A 24647-nucleotide genomic window follows, 5' to 3' on the forward strand; every position below is an offset into this window, starting at 1 on the left:
GGGACTTTCAGCAAATTAGGAACCCTATTATGTTTTGCTCCAGTGCTGGCCTAGACGTCCACCCACTAGCTCGACCTTTGATATACAGGCTTTCTCCCATGAGGAAGTGGGGAAAAGTTTTGCCGGTGGAATTTGCCAACTTAAATCTCCCGATTCGACATCTCTTAAGAGACACAGACAAATACATGTATGGTGAACATCATTTCATATACGCACACACACACATATCCATTACAGTATTGGATCATTTTAATTGCTTGTTAACCCCCACATAGTGGGGAGAAAAGAATAATAACAAACCGCCCTACCAAAGTTAAGCCCCCACCCGTGAGAAGAAGAAAAAATTCCAGTTACATTCATCAAGTTTATTCCTAGAGAGAGCCAGATTTGGAGGTCATTAGTGCAGGGGTTGGGGGTCAGTCCCATCCCCTTTCACTACCCCTCCGGCTGGCTAGAAAGGAGCCATAGAAGGCTGTCGAGAAAGTGGTCCCTTCTTTGCCCTAAATGTCCTTGGTCGCCCTCTGAAGGAGAGGTGGCCAAAGAACCAAACACAACTCCAAAGAAAGATGGCAGATCTCCCTTCCCAGGGTAAACAAAGAGAGGAGGGGAAACAGCTGCCTTCGGTTCTGAAGTTAAGGGTTTAAGAGGAGGGGCGGTGGTGTCAAATAGAAGTTAGTGTTTTGTGGGCTGCCTCTTACATTCAACTCCCTGCTACAGTGGTCTCATTGCTTTCACATACACCCCCACCCTGGCTGAGCAGACCGTAGAAAGACGAGGAGCAGCAAGCAAGGCTTAGTGTTCTCTAAGTGGCTTCTTGTGAACCACAGGCAAAAAGGGGCTGCAAGTTCAGGAAGAGAGGGTGGCCTCAAAGGGGTCAGGGGGCTCCCAATTAGCAGGAGAGAAGTGTGTGGTTCAGCAGAAGACACAAAAAGAGTGGAGAGAGAGAGAGAGAGAACAAGACTAGAAATTGGGACACGACTCTTGGCCCCACGGCTTGAAGGAAAGCTGGTGTGGAATGTGCATTTCCCCAGTCCACTCAGTGCCCCACTCATCTCTCCAACCCACACCAGTATCTCTCTCCCCATCACTTCAGACATGTTCCGGAACCATGAGCTGCAAAGGGATCGGAGTCTTCAGTGTTACTGCCCCAGACTGGCAAGCAGGGTAGTGCGCTGGTGTCCCCCGTCTCTGGGACAAGTGGTTGGAAAAGTGGAATAGAAGGGCCTCCCCAAAAAGGAACAAGGTGGAGAGGATGGTGGGCCCTTGTAGGGGAGGAAAGCCTACATCACTTCTCAACCCAAACCACACCAAGGGTCCTGTAGCCAAGCTGCTCCTTCTGGATGGGAGATGTAAAACAGGCTGGCAAAACCAGGCCTATGCAGGTGGGTGAGGAAGGAAGGAAGGAAGGAGGAGGTCAACATTCAAAAGGTTGCATGGACAGCAGCAGAGGATCATGGGGAGTGGGCAAGACTTGCCACCCAAAGGCTCATTAAAGGAATATATGGTATGTGTGTGCCAAGGCCTAGAAGAGCAGAGGGAGGTTTTAAGCAGCTTGCCATCTGGGTGGCTGGAGGGGGCACTGCAAGTCAGAACGCCCACCCGCTACCCACACAGACAGTACCCCCGATCCCAAGCCTCAGGGTCCCTCTTTGCAGCAAAGGGGCAGAAGAGAACGAAAGTTACGTCAGATCTGCGAAGTGCTCCCGCATCCTGGGTCAGAATGCTGTGATCTTCACCTGGTTCACGCCGGTGATTAGATTGGCCACCGAGTGGTGGATCTGCCCCTGGATGGGGCCGTACTCCACTCTCTCTCCGTCAATGGTGAGGATGCCCTTGCGAGTGAGGGGCTCGATGCGGAAGGCCCGGACGGGAATGTGGATGAAGTGCGGGCACTCCATGTCAAAGTGAGTGCCCTTCTCCGTGGCCAAGAACAAGCGGATCAGGGCTGCCCGGGAGATGCCCGCCTTGATGTAGAAAAGATGGATGAGGCCGTCGTCGAAGCAAGCAAAGGGTGCCATGAACAGGTCGGCTCCCAGGTGAGACTGGTAGATGGCCAGCACAGAGACAAAGTCCTCCTCCACTGTCACCCACGACTTGGGCACTGGCTGGTCCAGAGGTGCCAGGAACTCGTCTGGGGGGCCGTGCACCTGCCGGGGAGACAGCGAGACGGCAGGCGCGGTCATGGGCAGCCCGGCCTCCCGCGTCTCCCTGCGGTCAGCCACGAGCTCCTCCGACAGGTTCTCGAAGCTGAAGCTGGAAGAGTGGAAGCTGGAGGAAGAGGGTGGGGAGCTGGGCGAGGGGGTGGGCTCGTCGGCAGGCTCCACCTCCTGGAAGCAGAGGGCGTGGCGTTCCTTGCACAGGCCCAGGTCAGAGACGGTGCGGTGGAGCGGCCCGTGCTGGAAGGGGAGGCTCCCGTTGGCCGCCATGGTGATGCTGCGCAAGATGGGGCGGTGGGCTGTGCCCTCCAGGGCGGGCAGGTAGGAGAGGCGGCCCCGGTAAGTGTTCAAGGAGGCCAGACGGACCATCGTCCCCAAGGTGAAGCGAGCTGGGCCGATGTGCCGGAACTTCTCACTCTCAATGTCGACGTCTGAGATGAAGCCCCAGGCCACGCTCAGGAAGGAGAAGGAACGGGAACCCGACGCGGTTGTGACTGACACCAGGTCCAAGGGGGTCACTGCCCCGTGGCAAAGCAGGAGAGTGCAGTTTGTGAGCAGCTCCTGGCCCAAGGTCTGCTCAAACCTGCCCGACAGAGCGAGAAATGTGTCAGGGTTAGAGAAGCTCACTCGCCCATGCAATCAAATGGTGAGAGGCTCCCAAGGGGGGGGGGGGGGACGACAAACACTGCCACAATGTGGGGTGCGGAGGCTGCATCTGCCACAGGCAACAGTAGCACTTACATTTCTGTTTAGCCGGAGAACAATAGCCACATGCGCAAAACGAGGAAGAAAGATATAAATAGCTCAGGGCCGTAATACCTCTAGGACCGCCTCTCTCCATATGAACCTACCTGGACCCTGCGGACATCCTCTGAGTTGGAGACACACTTTTTAGACATGCATCATTTTGTGACACAGTAATTCAGTTTTCCTAGCAAACTGGAGGTTAAATTAACCCCTTTCCAGCCCCAGAGGAGCATGGGGAGGGTTTGTGCAACTCACCTACACACTGCAGCTGACACACTAGCATATTGCAACACAAAGTTTGGGAAGCTCTGTTATACACCTTTAGATGTCAGGCAAAAATGTTCCTCTTCAACCAGGCCTTTGGCTGATTGACATCTGATGCCGTTTTAAATGTGTTGTGGAAGGGGGGGGGGCGGATATTGATTTGTTGTTCTTATTTTTACTATGCATTTGTGGTTTTTATATTGCAGCTTTATGCTGTGAACCACCCTGAGATCTATGGATGAAGAGTGGTGTACAGTCGTACCTTGGAAGTCGATCTCGCAGCCAATCGGTAGCCACGGAAGCCCCGTCAGACATTCGGCTTCCAAAAGAACGTTTGAAAACTGGAACACTCACTTCCAGTTCTCAATTGTTTGGGAGTTGGAACGTTCGATTTCCAAGGCGTTTGGGAGCTGAGGTACGACCGGACTAATATAAAGTGTCCCAGACACAAGTGTAGCTTGAATGCTGGACTACACCTGGGTAGACCCAGGTTCGAATCTACATCCATCCGAGAATCTCACTGGCTAACCTTAAACCAGTCCCTCTCCTTCTGCCTCAGCCTATACCTCACAGGGTTGGTTTGTTTATTATTAATTTTTTATTAAACTTTCATAACTCACAGGGTTTGTTTCGAGGCTAAAAGGGGAAAATTGTGTATCCTACCTTAAACTTCTTGGAGGAACGGCAGGATGAAAGCAGAATAAATAATGACCATGATTATGGTAATTAGTTCTCAGCATTGGCCAAGCTGCTGATGTAACTTGCTCCCTACCCTTGAAAATGCAAAATTACTTGCTCAAAATTACTGCCGCAAGTAGAACAGTCAGCTCTGAAACTGCAATCTGGCCTGGGAGCCCTGCCAACCAGTACCAGGTGAGTGGGAGCCTAATTAGCTAAAGAAGCAGCACTCTGTGCATGTTTGCAGGGATTCTTAAATGCATCACCTTTACATATCCAAAAGTAGAGATCAGGTCCGGCTGAAGATGGAGCCCCAAGTATAGCCTACTCCCCTGCTTCCCAGAAGTGGTGTGGAGCAGAGCCCGTGTGGTGCAGCGGTTAGTGTACTGAACCTGGGAGTCCCGTGTTCAAATCCCTGCTCAGCCATAAAAGCTCACTTGTATGACCTTGGGCCAGTCAATGCCTCTCAGCTTAAGCTGTGAGGGTGAGAACTGTGTGCGTGTCACCTTGAGCTCCTTGGAGGAAAAGGTGGGGTAAAAATTGTACTAAATAATACAATCACTGCTGCCGTTTCTTTGTAGAAAAGCTTTTGTAGTGCAAACACAACCCAAAAGCAGCAATGTGAAGCAACTTTGGTAACAACAAATACAAATTTAATTTTTAAAAAAAATAAAATAAAAACAAGCAAGAAGGTGGACTAAGCACATCTGTTAAGCTTTCCCACTTACCCAGCTCTGAAGTTTATGGCTGCAGCTACTGCATTTCCAGACCCACAAGGGAGAATACCAAGGGGCATTTTTATGGCTTCTTCCCAGTCCGGCCGTTCCATCAAGCCATTAATAACCTGGAAGGAAGGAAGGAGGAGATAACCTACATATCTACATAACCTACAATCCTACATAACCTACAATCCTAATAATGCAGGAAATGGGATATGTGTTTGGGGGGGGGGACACCCAAGAACAGCAGTCTGCAAATTCATGATCCAACAAACCCAAAATTCTCTCACTTAAGGAACTGGGAGAGCAAAGAAGCTTCTGTAAAGACAGCTGGACCTTCCGCTTTTGATCCATTCCAGCAAAGTGCCTTGTAAAGGGAGGGCTGGGGGGGGGATTCTAGGCCTGGTTCTCAGGGAAATCGCAGGTCCTGGGCCCTGGAAAGTCCCATGAAGACTAGAAACTCTGGGGGGAAGGGGGGAGATGAAGAAGAAGAAGAACTACACCAGGACATTCACACACATGCCCCAAAGCAATGAATTGGGTCTTATGTGCCACAGTTCTAAGGGAGCACAAAAGGGCAACTCAGGAGACAACTAACAGGAATGGGCCCTAGTGAGTAGCCTAAGGGGAAGGTTCCAGGAGGCTGGAAGGCCAGTGCTTTGGCTAGCACTTTGTGAACAATACCTCATATAGCAGCCCATCTCCTGAAATGGATACAATGCCATCCCACTCAGCCAAGTTGATGTTCTGTACCAGCTCCCGGGCATGGTTCTGTCTCTCTGGGCCAGAAAAGGAATAAATAGCATACAGATTAGTAGCAATCCAAAGCCACACTCCCACCCGAAGAAACTGATTCAGTGGCTGACCACCAGGAGACAATTTTGACCTTTTCTGTATGTCCTGTCCTAAGCGGCTGTCTACAAGTGAATGGAAACAGCAAACTGTTTGGGAGAAATTATTATTGCTGCTGCTGAAATTATATTTGCAAGCATGTGTGTGTGTGTGTGTGTGCGCGCGCGTACATGCATGTACATATACATTATACAAATATAAACGCATGGGCATCACAATTTATTGCTGCTGTGATTGAAAGCTTTGAGGCCATACATTTAGAAGATGAATATACATTTAACTTTCTAGCATTTAACGCTAATGATTACTTGGGAGTTAAGAGCTATTTAAGTGCTCAAGAAGCTTTGCATACCTTCTTTCCGTAATCTAGGATTATTACCCCCTTGTCACAGGTTGCTGTGCAGAGGGACTGAGGCTGCTGTTTGCCTAGCAAGTTGGTGGCTGAGGCAACATTTCAACCAGGAACTTATGGCGCACAGGTTCTATGGCTCTTGCCTAGCCGCCACCACCACTACTACTGCTGCTGTTTTTTGTTTAAACAAAAGTAAGGTAAAGGTAAAGGTATCCCTGACCATTAGGTCCAGTCGTGACTGACTCTGGGGTTGCGGCGTTCATCTCACTTTATTGGCCAAGGGAGCTGGCGTACAGCTTCCGGGTCATGTGGCCAGCATGACTAAGCCGCTTCTGGCGAACCAGAGCAGTGCACGGAAACGCCGTTTACCTTCCCGTCGGAGCGGTACCTATTTATCTACTTGCACTTTGACGTGCTTTCGAACTGCTAGGTTGGCAGGAGTAAACAAAAGTATCTGTTCCCAAATATTGCTGTGTTCCCATTTTCAACTGAATTTCACTTAAGTACTTAAGGGCAGCCCAGCTAGTTCGGTAAAAAAAGAGCCCCACAACAAATGCATGACGATGACAGCAGCCCTCCCTTTCTGTAGATCCCCCGGTGTCTTATATTCAAAGATAGACTGCCCCTAAACATGCTGGCTCCATTGAGCTAGTATGGCTCAGAGTCACCAATAAGAACCAGCCGCCTCCAATTTGTCTACCCCCCCCCCCAACTCCACTTTTGAATCCATCTACAGGCTGTGTTTCCCCTCCCCACATCCACAGGAAGCACTGATGGCCACCAAGCTAGATGGCTTTGAAACAGAATTAGACAAATTCATGGCCACGCTCTGCGTGTTCTTACCCCCCACGACATCCACTCCCCTTGCCCCTTGAAGGCCACCTTCCTTCTGCTGCCACCTCACCTGTCTGGATCAAGTTGAAGCCGATGTCCGCCTCCGTGATCATGGGGAGGATGTGATTCTGGCACCACTGCAGGGCATTGCCCTTGCCTCCAAAGGGGTTCAGCAGCAGGAGCAGGCGACGGGGACGGGGCAGGAGGCTGCGGCTGATCTCTGGTTTGAGGGGAGAGAAGAGGGTGAACAAATCAGGTGTTGCATTTCCCCTGTTGGAGCTGCATCTGTAAGCTGGTGCAAAACAAGAAGCTGCCTGTGTGGTAAAGCTGTGCTGATTATTATTATTATTAAGGCACCAAGAACCAGCTTCACACATTACTACAGATCTGGGGAACTTCTGACCCTCCTGATAATGTTGAACTCCACTTCCCATCCGCTCTGACCATTGGCCGAACTATCTGGGGCCAATAGGAGTCCAGTCCCATGGGAGGGGGCTGGCTCTTCAAGGACTGCCTCTCTCCTTTGTGTGCCTCCTCCACAAGAGGTCTGGAGGGGGCCAACATGAGAATGGGCCTTTTCTGCAGAGGCTCCCCGTTTGTGGAATGCTCTCCCCAGAGAGGCTCACCTGGTGCCTTCATTATACAGTGGTACCTCAGGTTAAGTACTTAATTCGTTCCGGAGGTCCATTCTTAACCTGAAGCACCACTTTAGCTAATGGGGCCTCCCGCTGCTGCCGCACCACCGGAGCACGATTTCTGTTCTCATCCTGAAGCAAAGTTCTTAACCCAAGGTAATATTTATGGGTTAGCGGAGTCTGTAACCTGAAGCGTCTGTAACGTGAGGTACCACTGTACAACTTTTAGGCACTAGATGAAAACGTTTCCCTTCAACCAGGCCTTTGGCTGATTGACATCTAATGCCCTTTTAAGTGTGTTGTGGGAGGCGGGGATTGTTGGGTTGTCTTCGTTTATATTTTTTGTATGTCTTTTGTGTTTTTTATATTGTAGTTTTATGTTGTGAGATCTACAGGTATAGGGCGGTATACAAATTTAATAAATAAAAATAAGTAAATATCTGCATGGCACATTTGACAGACACACCACAAAACCACAAAACCGATTTCAGAAGTGCTCGTGACACTGCAAGACATTCACACAGCAAGTGTGCATTCCCATGTGACATGGGTAGCTGGGAGTTCATGCCCTAACAATGTACAGTCATATCTTGGAAGTCAAATGGAATCCATTCTGGAAGTCCATTCGACTTCCAAAATGTTCGGAAACCAAAGCGCGGCTTCTGATTGGCTGCAGGAAGCTCCTGCAGCCAATAGGAAGCCGTGAAAGCCCATCGGACGTTCAGATTCCAAAGAATGTTCGCAAACCGGAACACTCACTTCTGGGTTTGAGGCATTCGGGAACCAAAACGTCCGAGTACCGAGTACCAACGTCAGGATCCAAGGTACAACTATACATCAGAGGCAAATGCCCAAACTGTGGTCGTTGCTAGCTTTCGCCTGTGGAGGCTTGCTGATCCCAGATGCCTGCTGTGAATGCCTGGAAAACTAAAGTGGAAATCTGATCAAAGAAATCTAGTCAATAAATTATACCAAGTCTGAACTGATTCTGTCTACCTGGATGAATAAAACAATAGTTCTGAAGATGCTTTCTTTGTTTTGATAGTTGCTCTATGTAATTGTCTGAGCAGAAGCAAGCCTTCCTTGGTGCAAAAGAAGCAGGAAATGCTTCTCCTGCAATGGCACAGCCTCCACCCATGATTTTTCCATAAGCACTTGTAGCAAAAAATGGTTTTCTCAAGCCAGTGTCACAGAGGGGTTTAGCGTGCTGGAAAGACCCAGGTTCAAATCCTCACTCAGCCATGAAATTGACCATGTAACCTTGAGCAAGTCACTCTCACTCTATCTCACCTTACTTCACAGGGTTGGTGTGAACATTAAATGGAGGTGGAAGAAGTACAAGGCCCTTGGAGGAAGGGCAGGATGAAAATGTCGTCAAAGTAAGCACATAAAAAAATAACATTTTTATAAGGCATTCTCCACCCAGCTGAGTCAAACCAGCCATCTTGTGTGTCTAAAGGACCTTAGGTCTGTTCTTTCCCTCTGTTTATTCAAAGTGATGTATTTTTAACTTTATTTTTTATTCAAGTTCTTACAAAGGAATAAAGAATTCTTTAAAAACCATGTTGGCTGACCTTGTTTCCAAACCTGCTGACACTTGAGCCTGATCAACAGATTTATTTATTTTTAATATCTACTAATGTAGAACATTTAATCTGCTAAACAGTGTAGCCCCAGTGAGCACCACAAGAGAAACAAGGGTGGATGGTGACATTCACACAAAGACCATTTCCAGTTTTCATGGGTGGGGCTGAAAGCGTTCATGTATTCTTAGACATTAACCGGCAATCCCAGACACATTTTCTGTTCATCACTGGGATGTACAAGGTTCACTGTGACACACACACACACACACACACACACACACACACCCTGGAAAGCTCATATTTGCAGTGGCCTCTAGTTTAAAGTCACTTGTTTCTACAGTGACTTCTTATGGTGCTGCAATATGCAGCTGACTCTGGGGAGGGAGCTACCACTTAGACCACAAACAGATTTTCAGGAGAGTTAAAGGTGATACTGAGAGCCATCATTTCCTGTGGTTTTCATTCATGTATGTGCTTTTTTCAAAAACTGTGGTCTCACCTTTGCTAGCCTTTACAGGGCATCGAAAACCCAGAAATAATGTTTAACCACAAATAGTGTAATTGAGACAGAAATAAAAACTGTTTGCTCACCATGACTAATGATAGCTGCCATGCCACCTTTAGCTTTCAGGGCGGGGGAAGTATCACTCCTCCTCATCCTTATATAGGTGCCTTATATAGGTTGCTTGTCTTTTTAAAGCCATTCCTTACAAGAGTATCAACCCTCGCTAACCTGCATACCCAGCGCCTTCCTCTTAGCCGAGCCACACCATACATTTAAAGCAAAGAAACTGTAGCTCAGCCCTCAGAGAACTAGAATTCCCAGAACCCTTTTAACTAAACTACAAAGTCTGGCTGAGAAGAAGGTAGCAGGCTGGCTTTGCTCCAGGGCTGCAATGCTGTGGCAGGGGAAAAAACAACCCCGCAAGTCCCAGGATTCTCTGGGGGGAAACCATGTGTTTTTAAAAGCATGGTGTAGCTCTATAGTCTCCGCTGGAATCATCTCGAAATGCTGACTGTTCCTGGCATGAGGCTGTGACCTAGAAATGGGAATCCCCACACTAGACTTCCCGCTAGTTTTCCAAGGGCAAAAACACATGAGATAAAAAAGCACCCAGGCAGGCAGGAAGCCTTAATAACTAAGGAAGGAAGCTCTGCAGCCTGAGGCTCCAAAATAACTAATCCATCTTGGAAGGCAGATACTAATTTGGAAATACCCACAGAGCATAACTGGTTATGCCGAGCGGGAGGCCAAACGCTCTCTGGGCTGTACAGTGGTGCCTCGCAAGACGAAAATAATTCATTCCGCGAGTTGCTTCGTCTTGCGATTTTTTCGTCTTGCAGAGCGCGGAGTCCCCGGGTATTAATGGTTTTACGAAAAAGGAAGCAAACCCGCAAGACGTTTTCATCTTGCGAAGCAAGCCCATAGGGAAATTCGTCTTCCAAAGCAACTCGAAAAACGGAAAACCCTTTCGTCTAGCAAGTTTTTTGTCTTGCGAGGCATTCATCTTGCGGGGCACCACTGTACCTAAAATGAAGGTAGCACTTCGCTGTGCTGCCAAGGTCGCGGCCAGTTGCATTCAGTGGTGCAAGGCTTTCATAAGACTTTCAGGTACCTTGAACTCCTTTCATAATTCTGGAGGGAACACCCAATGAGCAGAACTTGTGCCCATTTCAATACAAAGAGGAACAAGATGAACTTTAAAGAGATGGAGAGATAGAGCACTCATCCTCAGGGTATTTCTCTGAGCCAAACTTCAAAATTTTGGGATACTTTGGGGAGGGGAAGGCATTAGGGGTCAAAACAGCGAGAGGCAATTTAAACATTGCAGGGGGTTGGGCTGGATGACCTCAGGGTCCCCTCCAAGTCTACAATTCTATGATTCTCTACAATTTCCTCCCTGTTGTAATAGTTTTGTTGCTGACAGGGGGAGCAGAGAAGAGAGTTAAATCCTCCCTCAGTGCCTTCTCTGATTCCGTTTAATATCCACCCTCCCCCACCCAACCAGGAATTTGCATTTTTAAAAACTGTCATCTTACATATAAAGAATATAAGGGACTGGAGCTCCCCCCCCTTTTTTTTAAGCCTCTGGGTCCAGGGAGGACCTCTTTTAGAGGTGGGCATAACTCACTCCTGAAGCGAGGCATCGCCCACTTCACTGACCCTTTTCACTAGCCACAATGGGCAGGTAAATCAAGAATATGTAAAATATGTAGAATATGTGGACTGCAGATGAAGGGTTTTGTGCGTGGCCAACCTTTGTGACAAATAAAAACATGTTTAATGGAAAACAATAGTCAGGGATATGGAAAACAAGTCCTACAAGGAAAGGCTGAAGAGCACGTTTAACCTGAAGATAAGAAGGCTAAGGGGACTCATAATAAGACAGAAAAAATTGTTCTCCGAGGGCCCAAAGGTCAGGACTAGCTCTCATGAGGTAAAACAGCATTCCTGAATCTGGCGTCGTTAGACTCCAACTCCCATCAGCCCCAGCCAGCGCAGCCTGTGGTAAAGGATTATGGGAGCTGTAGTCCAACAACACCAGAGGCCTATATGCCCCCAAGTGAGACAGGCCACAGGGAGAAAAATGCTTCACAAGAAATGATAGCAGCAACTTTGTTCCCCTTCCTTCTTGTGTTGAGGGCAGAGTATGCATACAGGTATCCAGTTTTATGAGAAAACAGTGGGAAAGGCACGTGCAGGAGATACCCATGGGAATGTTTTGCCCTGAGAATGAATGCAATCTGCGAGGAGCCTTTGCTGATGAAGAGGCAGGGCTGTGCAAACAGGAACTTGGCTCCGTCCTCAGTGGCTCCCATGGGGTTCTGGGGAATGAAACGAAAAGCCGCCTGCACTGCAATCTGGGACACGGATGAAAGAGCGCATAATTTGCATGGCACATGAGGGAGATCAGGACTGCTTAGGGTAATGAGAGCCGAGGTTGCACAGATAGATGTGCCATCTCCGAGTGCCTTCTGGCGGTTCCCTCACTGCAAGAAGTGAAGTTGTAGGGAATGAGGTAGAGGGCCTTCTCGGTAGTGGCGCCCTCCCGGTGGAGCGCCCTTCCCATCAGATGTCAAGGAGATAAACAACTACCACACAACTTCCTGTATTGGGAAGTTTTTTAATGTGCGGTGCTTTGCTGTGTTTTTATTACATTGTAAGCCGCCCAGGAGTGGCTGGGGCAACCTTGTCAGATGGGCAGGCTATAAGTAATATATTATTATTAATGCATTATTATTATTATTGCCAGGAAAAGTTACCATCTCTACAATCCAGGCTGAGGAAGGATGGAGAGTTCGGCCACCCCTGCTACTACATTACCATGCTTGGGGTGTTGCAGGAAGGGACTGTTCTCCTTTAAGGACAGACTCGCTTTCTACACTGGGCACAGAGGAGTGCTCTGGCTATCCTTTGCCGGCCCACCTGCTGCGCCACCAGGGCAGGGCTTGGGGGTTCAAGACCCAGGGGGCATCGCTCCATTGGGTGGGCAGTAGCGCACGCACACACAAACCTGCTAAAGGAAGCAAGGCTGTGTCACCATGTTCTGAAGGGAGTGAAGGACTCCACAAGGCAATCTACAGGCTCTGTTCAGTCCAGAGACAAAAATTAGCTGTACACTTCTGCATGAACGGAATTGGAGTCTGCTGAATCAGGCCAATGGCCCATCTTGTCCAACATCCTGCTCTCACCGCAGCTGAGCCTGCAAGGTGGACATTAGAGCAACAGCAACTCGTGCCATTCGTGATTCCCAGCGCCTGGTATTGAGAGGAATGGTGCCTCTGACAGTGGAGGTAAAAAATGAAACCACTGTGGCTAACAGGCACTGATAGTTCAAAATATAAGGTGGCTGGTTGTTGTTGTTGCTGTTTTTCTGCAAAGCTGCCATTTATTCTGGGGGCGCCGTGGGGGGAAGAAAAATAAAAAGTGCCACAGTTTGGGGTGGGGGAAACAGCTATAAGTTTGTAATGTCACACAACCTAATCTGTCAGGGCTTCCTTGCAAGAGACTCTGAGTAAAAGGAGACATTAGGCAAAATCGGCAATGGGGCACTGACATCCAGTGTGGCACAGCGGTTAGGGTGCCAGACTAGGATCTGGGAGACCAGAGTTCAAATCCTACTCAGCCACAAAACTTCCTGGGTGAACTCTGGGCCAGTCACCGTCTTTCAGCCTAAACCTACCTCACAGGTTTGTTGTGAGGATAAAATGGAGGGGGAGAACCCCCCCCCCCCCACTGGGAGCGCCTTGGATCAAAGGTGTGATTTATACCCATAATAACAAACAGAATTGCTTCCTGCAGTTTCTTTGTAGGGAACCTTACTCAGCACAAACACAGCCCCAAAACATTGGTGAAAAACTACTTATTCATTTCCCTGGCTCCCTAATACATCTTGTCCAGGTTTAAGGAGGCCCTTGGCTGTGTGTGTTGTCACTGTCACCACCGCAACTTGGCTGCTGCGAGCTTACTGGGTAGCAGAGGTGGTTACCCAAAGAAGCCCGAAACAAACTATATCAAGTGGTCTGAGCCATTGCTGGAAAGTTAGCATGGGTGCCCTCCTTCCCAGTGCAGGGATCAGCAATTGGGGGGCGGGGGGGCGGAGGGGGTTGGAGCCAGGTAGCTGCAGGAGAATGCCAGGTGCTGACATCAGGGCCTGGGGCTTGTCTTCATCCCTGGACTATGGAAGCCTGCAGGAAGGATCAGCGCCTTTTCTTAAAATCACTTCAGTGCCCCAAAAAATCAGCTTCTGAGAGGTTTGCAATGTAGAAAAACCAGCTAGGCAAAGAGTAACCTAAAGAAAACAATCCCAATCAAACACTGAAGTATAAACACTCAGAATTAAAGTATGCAAAACCATCATTAGCAACCCATGATTAAAACGAGTCCTTTCAAACATTACAGTAACAAAGACAGGAGACTATGTGTGCTTAGCCAGGGCACGGCTGTGATTGGTGGAGGGGGAGGCATTGCTGTACAACCATGATCTGTACAGCAGGCAAGAGGGAACTGCTGCTCCATCTGCTCACTCTTAGGATCTGGCCATTGGCCATGCTTGCTGGGGCTGATGGGAGTTGTAGTTCAGCAACATCCAGAGGGCCAAAGGTTTCCTCCACCTGCTATGGGTAGTTGCTCGGAGCAGAGAAAGCAGGAGCTGCTGCAGAACCAGGGCACCCCAGGGACCCACAAGGGTGGGGCTCTTGGCAGATACCCAGCAATGTCCACCCCTGATGCCGGTCCCGATTCCCAGAGGAAAGGAAAAACAACAACATGCAGCCAGAAAATGCAGATAGGGTCTACACAGTAATAACGCAAGAGACGTCCTCCAGCATTCCTGGAAATATTGCCAGTGGGAATTACGTAAGGACTGTGTTGTGCCCATGGGCCAACCTTGTGCCCATGAACAACAGAGAGAGTGAAAACACTCACAATGATGGTGAAATAGTCCCAGGAGTTTCAACACACAGGACGATAATGATCCCCGAGTCCATGTGGATCAAGGCAGGTCTTATGCCATTCTCAACCCACTGTTTTGGAACACACCATACACAGAAAAGGAATGTGGCTCCCTAAGCCAAGCATAGGCAAACTCGGCCCTCCAGATGTTTTGGGACTACAATTCCCATCATCCCTGACCACTGGTTCTGCTAGTTAGGGATTATGGGAGTTGTAGGCCAAAACACCTGGAGGGCCAAGTTTGCCTATGCCTGCCCTGAGCAAGCTATTGCCCACCCCTGTCCTATAGGCCTCAGCTGGCGTAATTCAAGGGTATGATTGCACCCTTAAGTGCTTCATAAGTAACAATTTGCATCCTGCCTCTCTTGCAAAATGATCAGAGCAGCCTACACTCCCACAAGCCCCAGAGAACACAGTCCAGGGACAGGGATGGTGAGATCTGTTGTTCTGCAACATCTGGTGAGCCAAAGGTCCTCCACACAGCCGTGCATGTAGAAGAGGCCTGTCCAACAGGTCGATCTCCTGATCCTGAATGATCTATCCCCCCCCCCAAAAAAAACCTCAACTTTGGCTTTCCAAAGTTGATCACTGCCAAAAAAATTTATAGTGGGAATAGATCGCAGTCTCTTGGGAGCTGGACATGCCTGATGTAGAAGTTCCCAATCATACCAACTAATTCTGCCAGGCCCCTTCAAGTGAGCTGTGAAGTTGTTTTGGCAAAGCCAAGGCCAATCTTCAGCTCATGGCAGACACTGGACAGGGAGAGCCAGAACACTGACCAGACCCAACATAAGTCCTCTTTCTAAAAGTTGGCAGGTGCCCCTGCAGAACTTGTTAAGATGGTTTTGGTGTTTCTCCAGAAAGTGTTTAGCTTTTTCCTATTTGCTTTTGGCACACTTGTGGAAAAAAAGACAGACAGGCACCTCTCACTCTCACAGTAATAAAGAAAGATATGCAGCCTGGATTCCATCACATCCTTTGATAAAACCACCCCACACAAGTCATGTGAATGTTAATTTGTTCCCAACCAGTGCAATTCTGAACAGTGATAAGACATCAGAATCCACGCTGGAACATCCTGGCCTCCCACAATTCATAGTCTTTCTCACAGTTTATTTGCTACCACAATCACATCTTCCCTTCTAGATCTCTTGCTCAGTCCCATTCATTCCCAGGCCACCTATCCACATTGCTGCCTGACGTTCCTCTCTGGTCTGCTGAGGACAGCCACTTCTCAGCCTCCATTAACCTAGCAGCACTCATGGGTGCTACCAATGAGTCTTCCAGACACGGTTGGACTACAGCTCCCATCAGACAGAATGGCCAATGGTCAAGGATGACGGCAGTTGCAGGCCAACAACACCTGCACGGGAACTGTGGAGATGGGCATATTATTGCCATGTTAAGTGGGATGAAAGGCAACCATTTTGTTACTCTTTAAAAATCAACTTAATCTTTAGATTTAAAGACGTTTAATACCTCTAATCATCATGAGGGCATCATGAAGCTTGTTCCACACACGAACAAAAGCAGAAATCCCTCAAGAATGCAAGCTTGCATCTTAGTAACGCTTTTCAGCACAAGAGGCCACACAAAGAGGGATATATATATATATATACACACAGCAACAAGGAACTGGAAAAGAGATGCTGTCTTAAATAAGTCCAAAGTGCTTTGAACTTGGCTTTCACACACACTGAGTTTCCAAGCACCAGGTTAGGCCTAGAGGTTCTATTCAATGGCGGGGGCAATGAAGATATGTCCTTCTCCACTTGGGTGTTTAGAGTCCCCTCCTACTAAAATATAAACTTCAGGGGATCAAGCCACTAAATATTTTATTTCCATTCTGGTTCAGCTGCAGCCGAGGTGGTTCCAGCTTCAGGCCAATCAATGCTCAATAACCAGTTTTGCACACATAAAGAACTGGCTTCGTTCCGGTTCACGTGAGAAATATTAAAATAGAAAGGTGCAATTGTTATAATCACAGTGCGGTGAGGAAAACTAATACAGTATGTTAAGTGTTGCAATTAAGTGTCAGCAGCAGAAAGTACTACGCAAGCAAGAAAGAAAAACAATGGAGTACTTAAAACTTGTGCACTCTTTAATTTAAAAATCACAGAGACTTTCATAATAGGTAAAGGGAGGGGGGAGCACAGGTTGCCCATCTAGGTATACAACTGGAAGTATCTGCTTTGACTCTGAGGCAGTAATGCTTCTGAACACCAGTTGCTGGAGGCAGGAGGCATGGAGGCAGGGGGAGTGTGCTTGTGCTACTGGTGGGTTTCTCACAGGCCATTGTGAGAACAGTGCACTTGACTAGACAGACCATTGGCCTCACCCAACAGGCCTCTTCTTATGCTCTTATCACTTCGGAAACATATTTTTCATGCTATCATGCAATTTCCTTGGAAATGGTGTTGTGGCTTTCCCCACTATGGTTTCCAGCTGACACTTTGCCTGCTGTCCCACAGAAATCTCTTATGGCAAACTGTTTAGAGACCGCAGTAATTTTTCAGTTGCCCCTTTTGCAGAGCAGCTCCCAGCTTCTGAATTGGTCCCCACCGCCATTGCTAGCGATGTAAAGGAAAGGATTCTGCAGTTCAAAGCTATGCCAGACTGAGCACCATTTTGTAGGGCTGTTCGCAGCGGGTTTAAAATCACAGAATTGTGGACTCGGAAGGAAGGGACCCCAAGGCTCATCTAGTCTAGCTGCCTTCCGTGCAGGAATCAAGAGTGAAATGATCCCCAGCAGCTGGCTATCCAACCTGTCAAAAAGCCTTCAATGAAGGAGATCCCACCACCTTCTGAGGTAGTCCATTCTACTGTCAAACTCCTCCTACAGTTCTTCCCAATGTTTGTCTGGAATCTCCTTTCTTGTCATTTGAATCTGCTGGTCCGTGTCCTCCCTCCGAAGTCACAGAAAAACAAACTATGGATCCATCTTCCATGAAACGAACAGCCCTTCGTATACTTGAAGATGACTGACATATTTACTTCTCAGTCTTCTCTTCTCCAGGCTAAATATACCCAAGTCCCTCAACTGTTCCTCACACTAACTGTAACCCTTCCGGCAGGGACATTATTGTTTGGTTTCCTAGGTGCTTGGCTACACAGTCAACAGGTCAAACAGCCTAATGTTCTTTTTTTTTTTAACAGCACCATCAACAACAGCAACCAGGAGTGTGTGTGGAGGACAGTCAACAGCCTTGAAGTGGTGAGCCTCTTTTCAATGTCTTCCAGACTTCACTGTGTATCCACCTTCTTCAGCCTACCCAGCTTCTCTCGAACAGATGAACTTGAGAAGTCTTCTCCTGGAACTTCTGTGGCAAACTTCACCTCTTTTCAACCAAATCTGGCCAACTCTCCGCAATGGCAGAGCATAGGCCGTAGCAGCACCCAGGACCAAAGTGTTTGGTTACTCAGGAGGGAACGCTGCCCTTTAATATCCCTCATTGCAACCGTTATTGGAACAAGTAGTCCACCAACAAGAAGTTGTATACCTAAATTACCAACAACAGTGCCATATGAAGTTTGGTTGCACAATCCAACATCGTGCCTGTTTGATCAATTTCACCCCCAGTGGTATTGTTTGTATAGGCTGAAGGTCCAGGTGTGCTGCACCTCGGGCAGGAACAGACTGCCAACACTGCACAGTCAAATACCCCCCCCCACACATTTAATTCTGTTTATAAATCTCCAATCTTCTATTATGATGCCTTTCATAACAGAAGGTCTAACCAGCACGCAAAGAGGGTGCATGGCGGCATGGGGGAGGGGCTCTGCAGTGGGCAGCAATGGTGCCCTCCCCTTTTCCCTTCCTCCAACAGATACTCTGCAAATGCTTAGGTTGGTCCCCACTCCCTTGTCAAGGTTTGAGTTCACACCTGCTTGAATGGACTCCATTAAGATCCTTATTCCATTTCCCATTTTCCTATGCCCCCAATCTGAAGTTAATCTGGGGCTTTGTCTTACACTAGCAGCCTTGCGTCTGCCATTGCTCAGAAATTCTAAGAAACCAAAAAAATAATAACGTAAACTACCAGCGAAGTTTTAAAATAGGTGGTTAAAAACAGTGGCTTTCAACGGTTCCACCCCCCATCTTGCTTCAAAATGGCAACCCATTATATCCATACATAAGATAAAAACCTGCTCCTTGACCTCAGGAATCATCATGCCAAAGTTGGTTACAATATCTTAAGTGAAATCCAAATGCTTTCCAAAATACATAGTAGATTCCCATGCCTGTTCTCAATGTATATGTAAAGTCCATGGGATAGACACGAAATATGTCCTAAAGCACCCATCTTGTATTGTGGGGTCCTCTTCACACAGATGCCTCAGGTTCAGCTCTCCTGGTCACACCCCTGTAAAAGAGGAAGGAGGCCTACTCTACAAAAGCACCAGCATGTGGTAGGAACGAAATGCTTAAGAGATTGCAAGGTGGGCAGGATGAACTGTGTACCACTTCAGACCAGCCTTGTATTTAAGCACTAGCCTGGGTAGCCAAAGGCGAAAAGGAGCTGCATTGCAGGCGAGTGAGAAGACTAGTGGATGGAGGACAAAGGAGTCTTCCTCTCCCCTGTGCCCAGCAGAGAAAGCAAACGCACTGCAAGAGGAGGAAAGCTGCCCTGGAGATAGGCAAATATTATGCTGTTAATCCCTTCTAATAGATTGGCCAATGCAAATGAAACCAAGCAAGTATTCACATTGAAGACAAAGCCACAAACATACAAGCATACGAGAGTTGCCAAACCTGCAGTGTAAGTAAAGGAGGCACAGCCCTGACAAATGGCTAAGATCTGTAAAGTTTTGACAGGTTGAGGAGAAAAGCAATGTTTCAGCCACTCCCTTGGCCCCACTTGCTTTTCTTTCCTAACTTCCAGGCAGGGTTAGAAACTCAGACATATAAGCTAAATGGCTCCTTCAACCAAGGTTACAGTAGCCAAAACGGAATGTCATTTGGGGGCAAGATGGTGCTAAAGTCTTATTTTTCAAATGATGGACTGACTGTGATTGATTATCAGTTAAACATCTGGCTAGTTCAGATGAGAACCTTGAGCTACGCTAAAAGCTTCGAGAAATTAAAAGAAGAAAAGTCACTTTGTCCAGGGATAGCCCACATATATATTGGCCTATTCCGACCTCTTTTTCTTAATGGTCCATTCATAACATAAGGAGATTCTTCACAACTGTGAGCAGGACAGTGGGTTGGGGCAGGTGAAGACAAGTAACAACAATTAACTATAATGTCATTTATTGCTCCTGCTCAGGCTGCACAGAAAAAGCATTTCAGTTCCTGAAATTTATGCTGACTGTGCAGATAAAATATAACTGATAGAATTCTACAGGATGTGGTATTAGTTTGTGAAAACAGTCAAGATCCCCAAGCATGCACCTCCAGATAGTGGAGATGTCGGGCACTATCCTGGCACCCAGGCGTAGTCACTTGGTCTCAAGTGGCTGCTAGCCAAGGGCAAAATGCCCCAGGCTAATTCCGAACACTGCTTCCAGGCCCACCTACCCCCACTGCAGCATTTCGTCGTCCCTCCCCCCCTTGGAAATGGAGGGCAAGCCTTCAACGCTTAGGGACTGCATTTACCACCTCACAGTATCCAGAGCGAAAGATAGGTCTGGGAGCCTCTCAAGGATGTCACAGGTGACCACCTGCCGACTCAAACTCCCACCAAACTCAAGGGAAACTACTAAGATCTGAGATCTACACAGTCCTGCCCTGGGTTCTGTTTATGGGCCACATTAAAGCAGAGGTGCTGAACTTCTTCTTTTTTTCAGGCAGAAGAGCCCATTTGGAACCAGCATGTCAGTGGTTGGTGCAGCCAGAAAATGAGTGTGGCAACACATGCATACACACATACACCCACCCAGCCCAGCACATAGCAGAATGGTGGTAACTGGTGTTTATCCATCTAGATGGCTGGAAGGTATGACTTGTCCTGCATTCACTTCATGCATTTTAGCGGAGCATCAGAATATGATCAGTTGAAGGAAATGTTAGCAAAATGCATTTTCGCTTCCTTAATTGGGGAAGTGAAAGCAGACACCAAGGATTTCGGGTACGGAAGATTCCAGAGCTCTATTTCTAACAGCACAGGGCTGGGCTCCCGACACTCCAGCCAGCCTTGGTCAAAGGTCAGGGATAATGAGAGCTGAGGAGTTCAGCAATATAGAAAGAAACAGATATGTCCCATCCCTGCCTCACAGGAAAAGCCAGTCCCACAACCAGCCTGCCACTATCCCAGGTGTATGCAGACATAGCCTGTGTAAGTGAAGTCCTATACAGTACCCAGAAATGAGCACATTTGAAGTTCAAAGGGACTTATCCCAGGTAAGCATGCACAGAACTGCAGTCTTTATTTTTATTTTTTAAAGGAGTCATGGGAGATTTTTCTCTACGTGGTTCCCATCCACTTTTACATCATAAGTATGTGTAAATCAAATGCTGGGTTCAGTTATCAGTCTTGTCTTCCTCTTCCTGCTCTTCAGGTAGAAAGATTTGGCAGGGGGGCGGTGATAAATGATAAATTTGACAGCACCACTTTTATTGTTTTAAAAACTCATTCTATAATCTCATTATTAGTTGTTGTTTTTTTAAAAAAAGGCACTATCTACTTTAGAAGTTACACTGGTGTAGATGAGGTTGATGGTAGGCGAGTTTGTGACAACACAGACATTGGGCAATCTGCGCTGTGCACTACCAGCTTCTGCTGCAAACGTACAGACCTTATTCTGCCCATGAGCTTACCCCTCAAATGTTGTTCGACTCCCAACTCCCACCATCCTCAGCCAGTATGGCCAATGGTCAGTGAGAGTGGGAGCAGTAGCCCAGGAACATTGGAGGGCACCATGTTGGCTACCCCTGCTCTGAGACAGAGGGGAAAAGAGGGGGAACTTCATTTGAACAGAACGCAGCAAGAGCACTTTCAGAGCATCTCCGCCTTTCAACTAATGTTATGAACTCCCTACACACCCCGTTCTATAAAGCCAAAAACTACAGTGGTGCCAGAGGCAAGCATCTTACGAAACTCTGAGTATTACAATTATTCTCATGTTATGTACAAGTTTAGTACAATAATCCTCTGCCCTGCAAGATAAGCTGGGTCATTTAGTAAGTATCTCATTTAATAAGTTAATAAAATACTGCAGAAGCTAAGGGTTCCAAGAATCATAGGGAGGGTCTGGCAGCATTACTGATTTAGGAGGATGGAGTCCAGGATATCTCCACCTAGGCCAGCCTTTGCTAGCCAGGAATCCTCCAGATCTTTCAGACCACAAACCTCACCAGCCACAATCAGTCCAACAGCTCTCTAAGTCAAGAGAGAGATTGTGGGGATAGACAAAACATTATAAAACTAAGGGATTTGGGTATCTAGGTCTCCTGAGTTCTTGAAGACATTATTAGGAGCAGAGACACAGTAATAAATCTATTTGATTTTGTGGAGGAGAGTGTTAGACAAACTCTACATATTTGGCAAAATCATGCGGCAGGGGCTTTTTTAAAAACACTTCCCTATTTTGGAGGGGGTGGGGAGGTGCATATCAAGGGAAGGACTAGCATTGAACACCTCCCTGATGGGTCAATTTTCTACAAGCAAGGATTTAATAGGTGAAGCATTACAAAAAATTGGTGATAACCCACCTACAATCTGAAGCATCAGAGTCTAGGAAAGGCTACCACTTGTAAGTAGCGAGGACTCGATAGTTTCTCTAGGCAAGAAGCAACACTCAAAGGATTGTGCAGGGCATCCCTTACCTGTTTCGCTCGAGATGGGGATCCCCAAGACCAGGCACTTGATGGCAGCTGCCCACCTCTCAGCCACTTTTAGGTTATCCTCGTAGCACTCTGCGCTGTCCACCTGAAAGGTCCTCGCAGTCCGCTGCCGCACCCGCCCAGAGCTCACCGCCACCTTCCTCTTCTTCAGCGGGTAAGCGTAGACACTGAAGAAAGCTGACTGGTTCGCAATTGTGTGGCTGCGCATCGTGTGGCAACCCACCACATCAATCAGCTGCAACACCGTCCGGTGATCTGTATCTGGCTTGGGCACCAGGCGCTGGATATGCAACTCTGTCCGTGTGAGGCTGAGGGCATAGCGGGTCCCCTTCGGAGGGTGGGCACCAAATTCTCCATGTAGGAGAGTCTCAGAGCCTTCCCCACATGCCCCCAAAAACATGTTCATCTCGCTACGGAGCCCCAGCTTTGCAGTTTTGCTTTTCACCTTTCGCTAAGCCTGTCAACAGCTGGTTGCAACTCACTGCAACCGAACCCTTTCCCTTTAACCTCTCCCCCAGAAGCAGCAGATTTAAAGAAGAGGATTTGAAAATCTTTTCATTTCCTTAGTAGATTAAGTGGCTCATGCAGCCCTATAAACCAAGAAACTTCCTCCACAGTTCAAGCTGCCCAACCGTTTCCCAGGGTTTTCTCTTTCTTCATTGAGCAAGATCCTGTGTGTCAGTAAACAAACAAACAAAAAGTTTTAAAGGGGGGGAAGTGTATACACACACACTTTTCTCCTCTTGCTTCTTCACAAAAAGAATGCTATGAGGCAGGACCACATCAAAAGCCTACAGGACCAAAAACCAATCTGTCTGAGCTACTACAGATTTAGGACAAGAAAGAAAAAAAGGAAGCCCTGCTATCTGCGTAAAGACCAGGGGAGAGAAATGAGATAAAAGCTAACAAAGGTTTTTTAAAAATGTTTGCATTCCCTAGCAAATAGGTACTTTTCAGGTGTTTTCAAATAAGATGATTTTCACCTTCAGGCAAGGAGCTGAAGAATGTAGTCCGGAAGGTGTCCCAGCTATGAGACTCTCATGAATCCAAATGAGTCACTGAGGATATGCAGCTCTCAGTGGGAAGAGATCCCAAGTCCAGCAACTTAACCAAGGATGCCAGAGAAGTTTTAGCTGTTCAGGTGATGGTGCTAAGGAGGAAAAAGAAGGAAAAGAAATTTCAAAAGAAATGTGGAAATACTATTTGGAAAAGGCTGCCTTTAGGACTTGAGCTAGAGGCCAGGTTTGGAGGCTGTCGGTTTTTTAAAAGAACGACTTGCCTAGCATTTCATACCAGCATACTTTGGCAGCTCAGCTTTTAAAAGAGCTTAAGCTATGATCCAGATTGTATATCGCCTTCACCACCTAACACCACTATTTTAAACGAGTGGGGGGCAAGTTAATTCACCACCACAAGCTTATTAATGAAATCGAAAGGACGGGAAAGAAAGGGTTTTTTTTTCTAAAGTGCTATAAAAACGTAGTGCAAATGCAGCGGGACTATGAAGTATCCCTACCACCACACACCAAAAAAGGAGGCGCCCAACTCACCCCCACCTGGCGCCTTTGTCCAAAGCATACAAGACCACACTGAGGAGAATCAGTGCCTGCTTGGAGTCGGTGGAGCAGAGTCTTGGAAGAGGGAGCGGCGGGGATGGGGGGCAATAAAGGAAAACCAGCAGCTCCGTGCACTTTCGAGCGCCTCCCTGCGACACCTGACAGGCGACCGTCCCCGGCCCCGCTCAGCAGTTCCTTTTCCCTGCCATCCTCTTCCTGTTCGCTCTCCTCTTCGCCCGCCCGCCCGCCACCCCCCTCTCGCTCGCTCGCTCCCTCCCTCCCTCCTGCCTCTCCCAGCTCCACGCTCCTTCTCGTGCTCAACTAGGAAGTGCTCTGTTTTCTACCTAGAGGGAGGGATGAGTCGGGTGGAAAGGGGGCGGGGAGAGTTCGCCCTTAGCCTATGAGAGAGAGACAAGGCCTTTCGCCGGCCCATTCAGGAATGCCGCCCCTGCCCGCCGGCGAGTCAGATGCGGCGGCATTGGTGGCAATGGGTGGAGGCTGCCATATTTGTTCAGGGCAAATGTGTGGAGAGGCAGCGGAGGGGGCCATCTTCACTAAGGGAAGGGAGCCGTAATATTAGAAGGAGGCCGGCTTTTGAAGAAAGGAGAGGTCGCAGGGTTTCGTAGTGGGGGCAAGGTCACAGCGAGAAAGAGACTTGATTCTATTTCCATAATAGAATCTTTAGTAAGTGAAAAGGATGGCGTTTCAGTCCGGGCCAGGAGGAACGGAAGGCGTAGCGGCCATTTTGGACGCGGGCGAACTTTCAAGGCTTCGCTCGACGTGCAGCAAATCATCTTAAGTGAGGAACAGGGTACGCCTCACGGTAGTTCACGTTATTCGCACCATCTTTGAAGTGGTGAAGGCGCGAGAACTTAACACCCCACCCCACCCCCCGACGATAGCAGCCATCTTTGTTACTGGAATGCAGGCTATGGTTTGTTGCTTCTCTTCGCGTGAGCACCAAATGAGTCGAAAAAGTCGCTTTCCATAGGGGCATCCTTCTTACAAACAGCTTTTCAAGGGATTT

At 47.9% G+C, this 24647-nt stretch overlaps 1 protein-coding gene across 4 annotated transcripts; it reads right to left on the reverse strand.

Annotated features, from left to right (window-relative positions):
- Positions 1 to 231: 231 nt before the first annotated feature.
- SPHK2 (sphingosine kinase 2) lies at positions 232 to 23908 on the reverse strand. Of its 4 annotated transcripts, none has more exons than XM_081837278.1 (6): positions 23615 to 23908; positions 22047 to 22735; positions 6673 to 6822; positions 5249 to 5343; positions 4574 to 4689; positions 232 to 2739 (listed from the first exon to the last, which is right to left on the reverse strand). In XM_081837278.1, the coding sequence occupies exons 2-6, from the start codon at positions 22468 to 22470 to the stop codon at positions 1716 to 1718; spliced, it is 1809 nt and encodes a 602-aa protein (XP_081693404.1). In that variant the 5' UTR covers positions 22471 to 22735; positions 23615 to 23908; the 3' UTR covers positions 232 to 1715. The 4 variants fall into 4 exon arrangements, with proteins under 4 accessions (XP_081693404.1, XP_081693406.1, XP_081693405.1 ...); XM_081837280.1 differs by having other exon boundaries at positions 22047 to 23197; XM_081837279.1 differs by having other exon boundaries at positions 22047 to 23214.
- Between the last annotated feature and the right edge of the window lie 739 nt (positions 23909 to 24647).

The sequence above is a fragment of the Podarcis erhardii genome, assembly GCF_964252035.2.
Source record: "Podarcis erhardii genome assembly, chromosome: 13".
In the NCBI taxonomy this organism is placed as follows: Eukaryota; Metazoa; Chordata; class Lepidosauria; order Squamata; family Lacertidae; genus Podarcis; species Podarcis erhardii.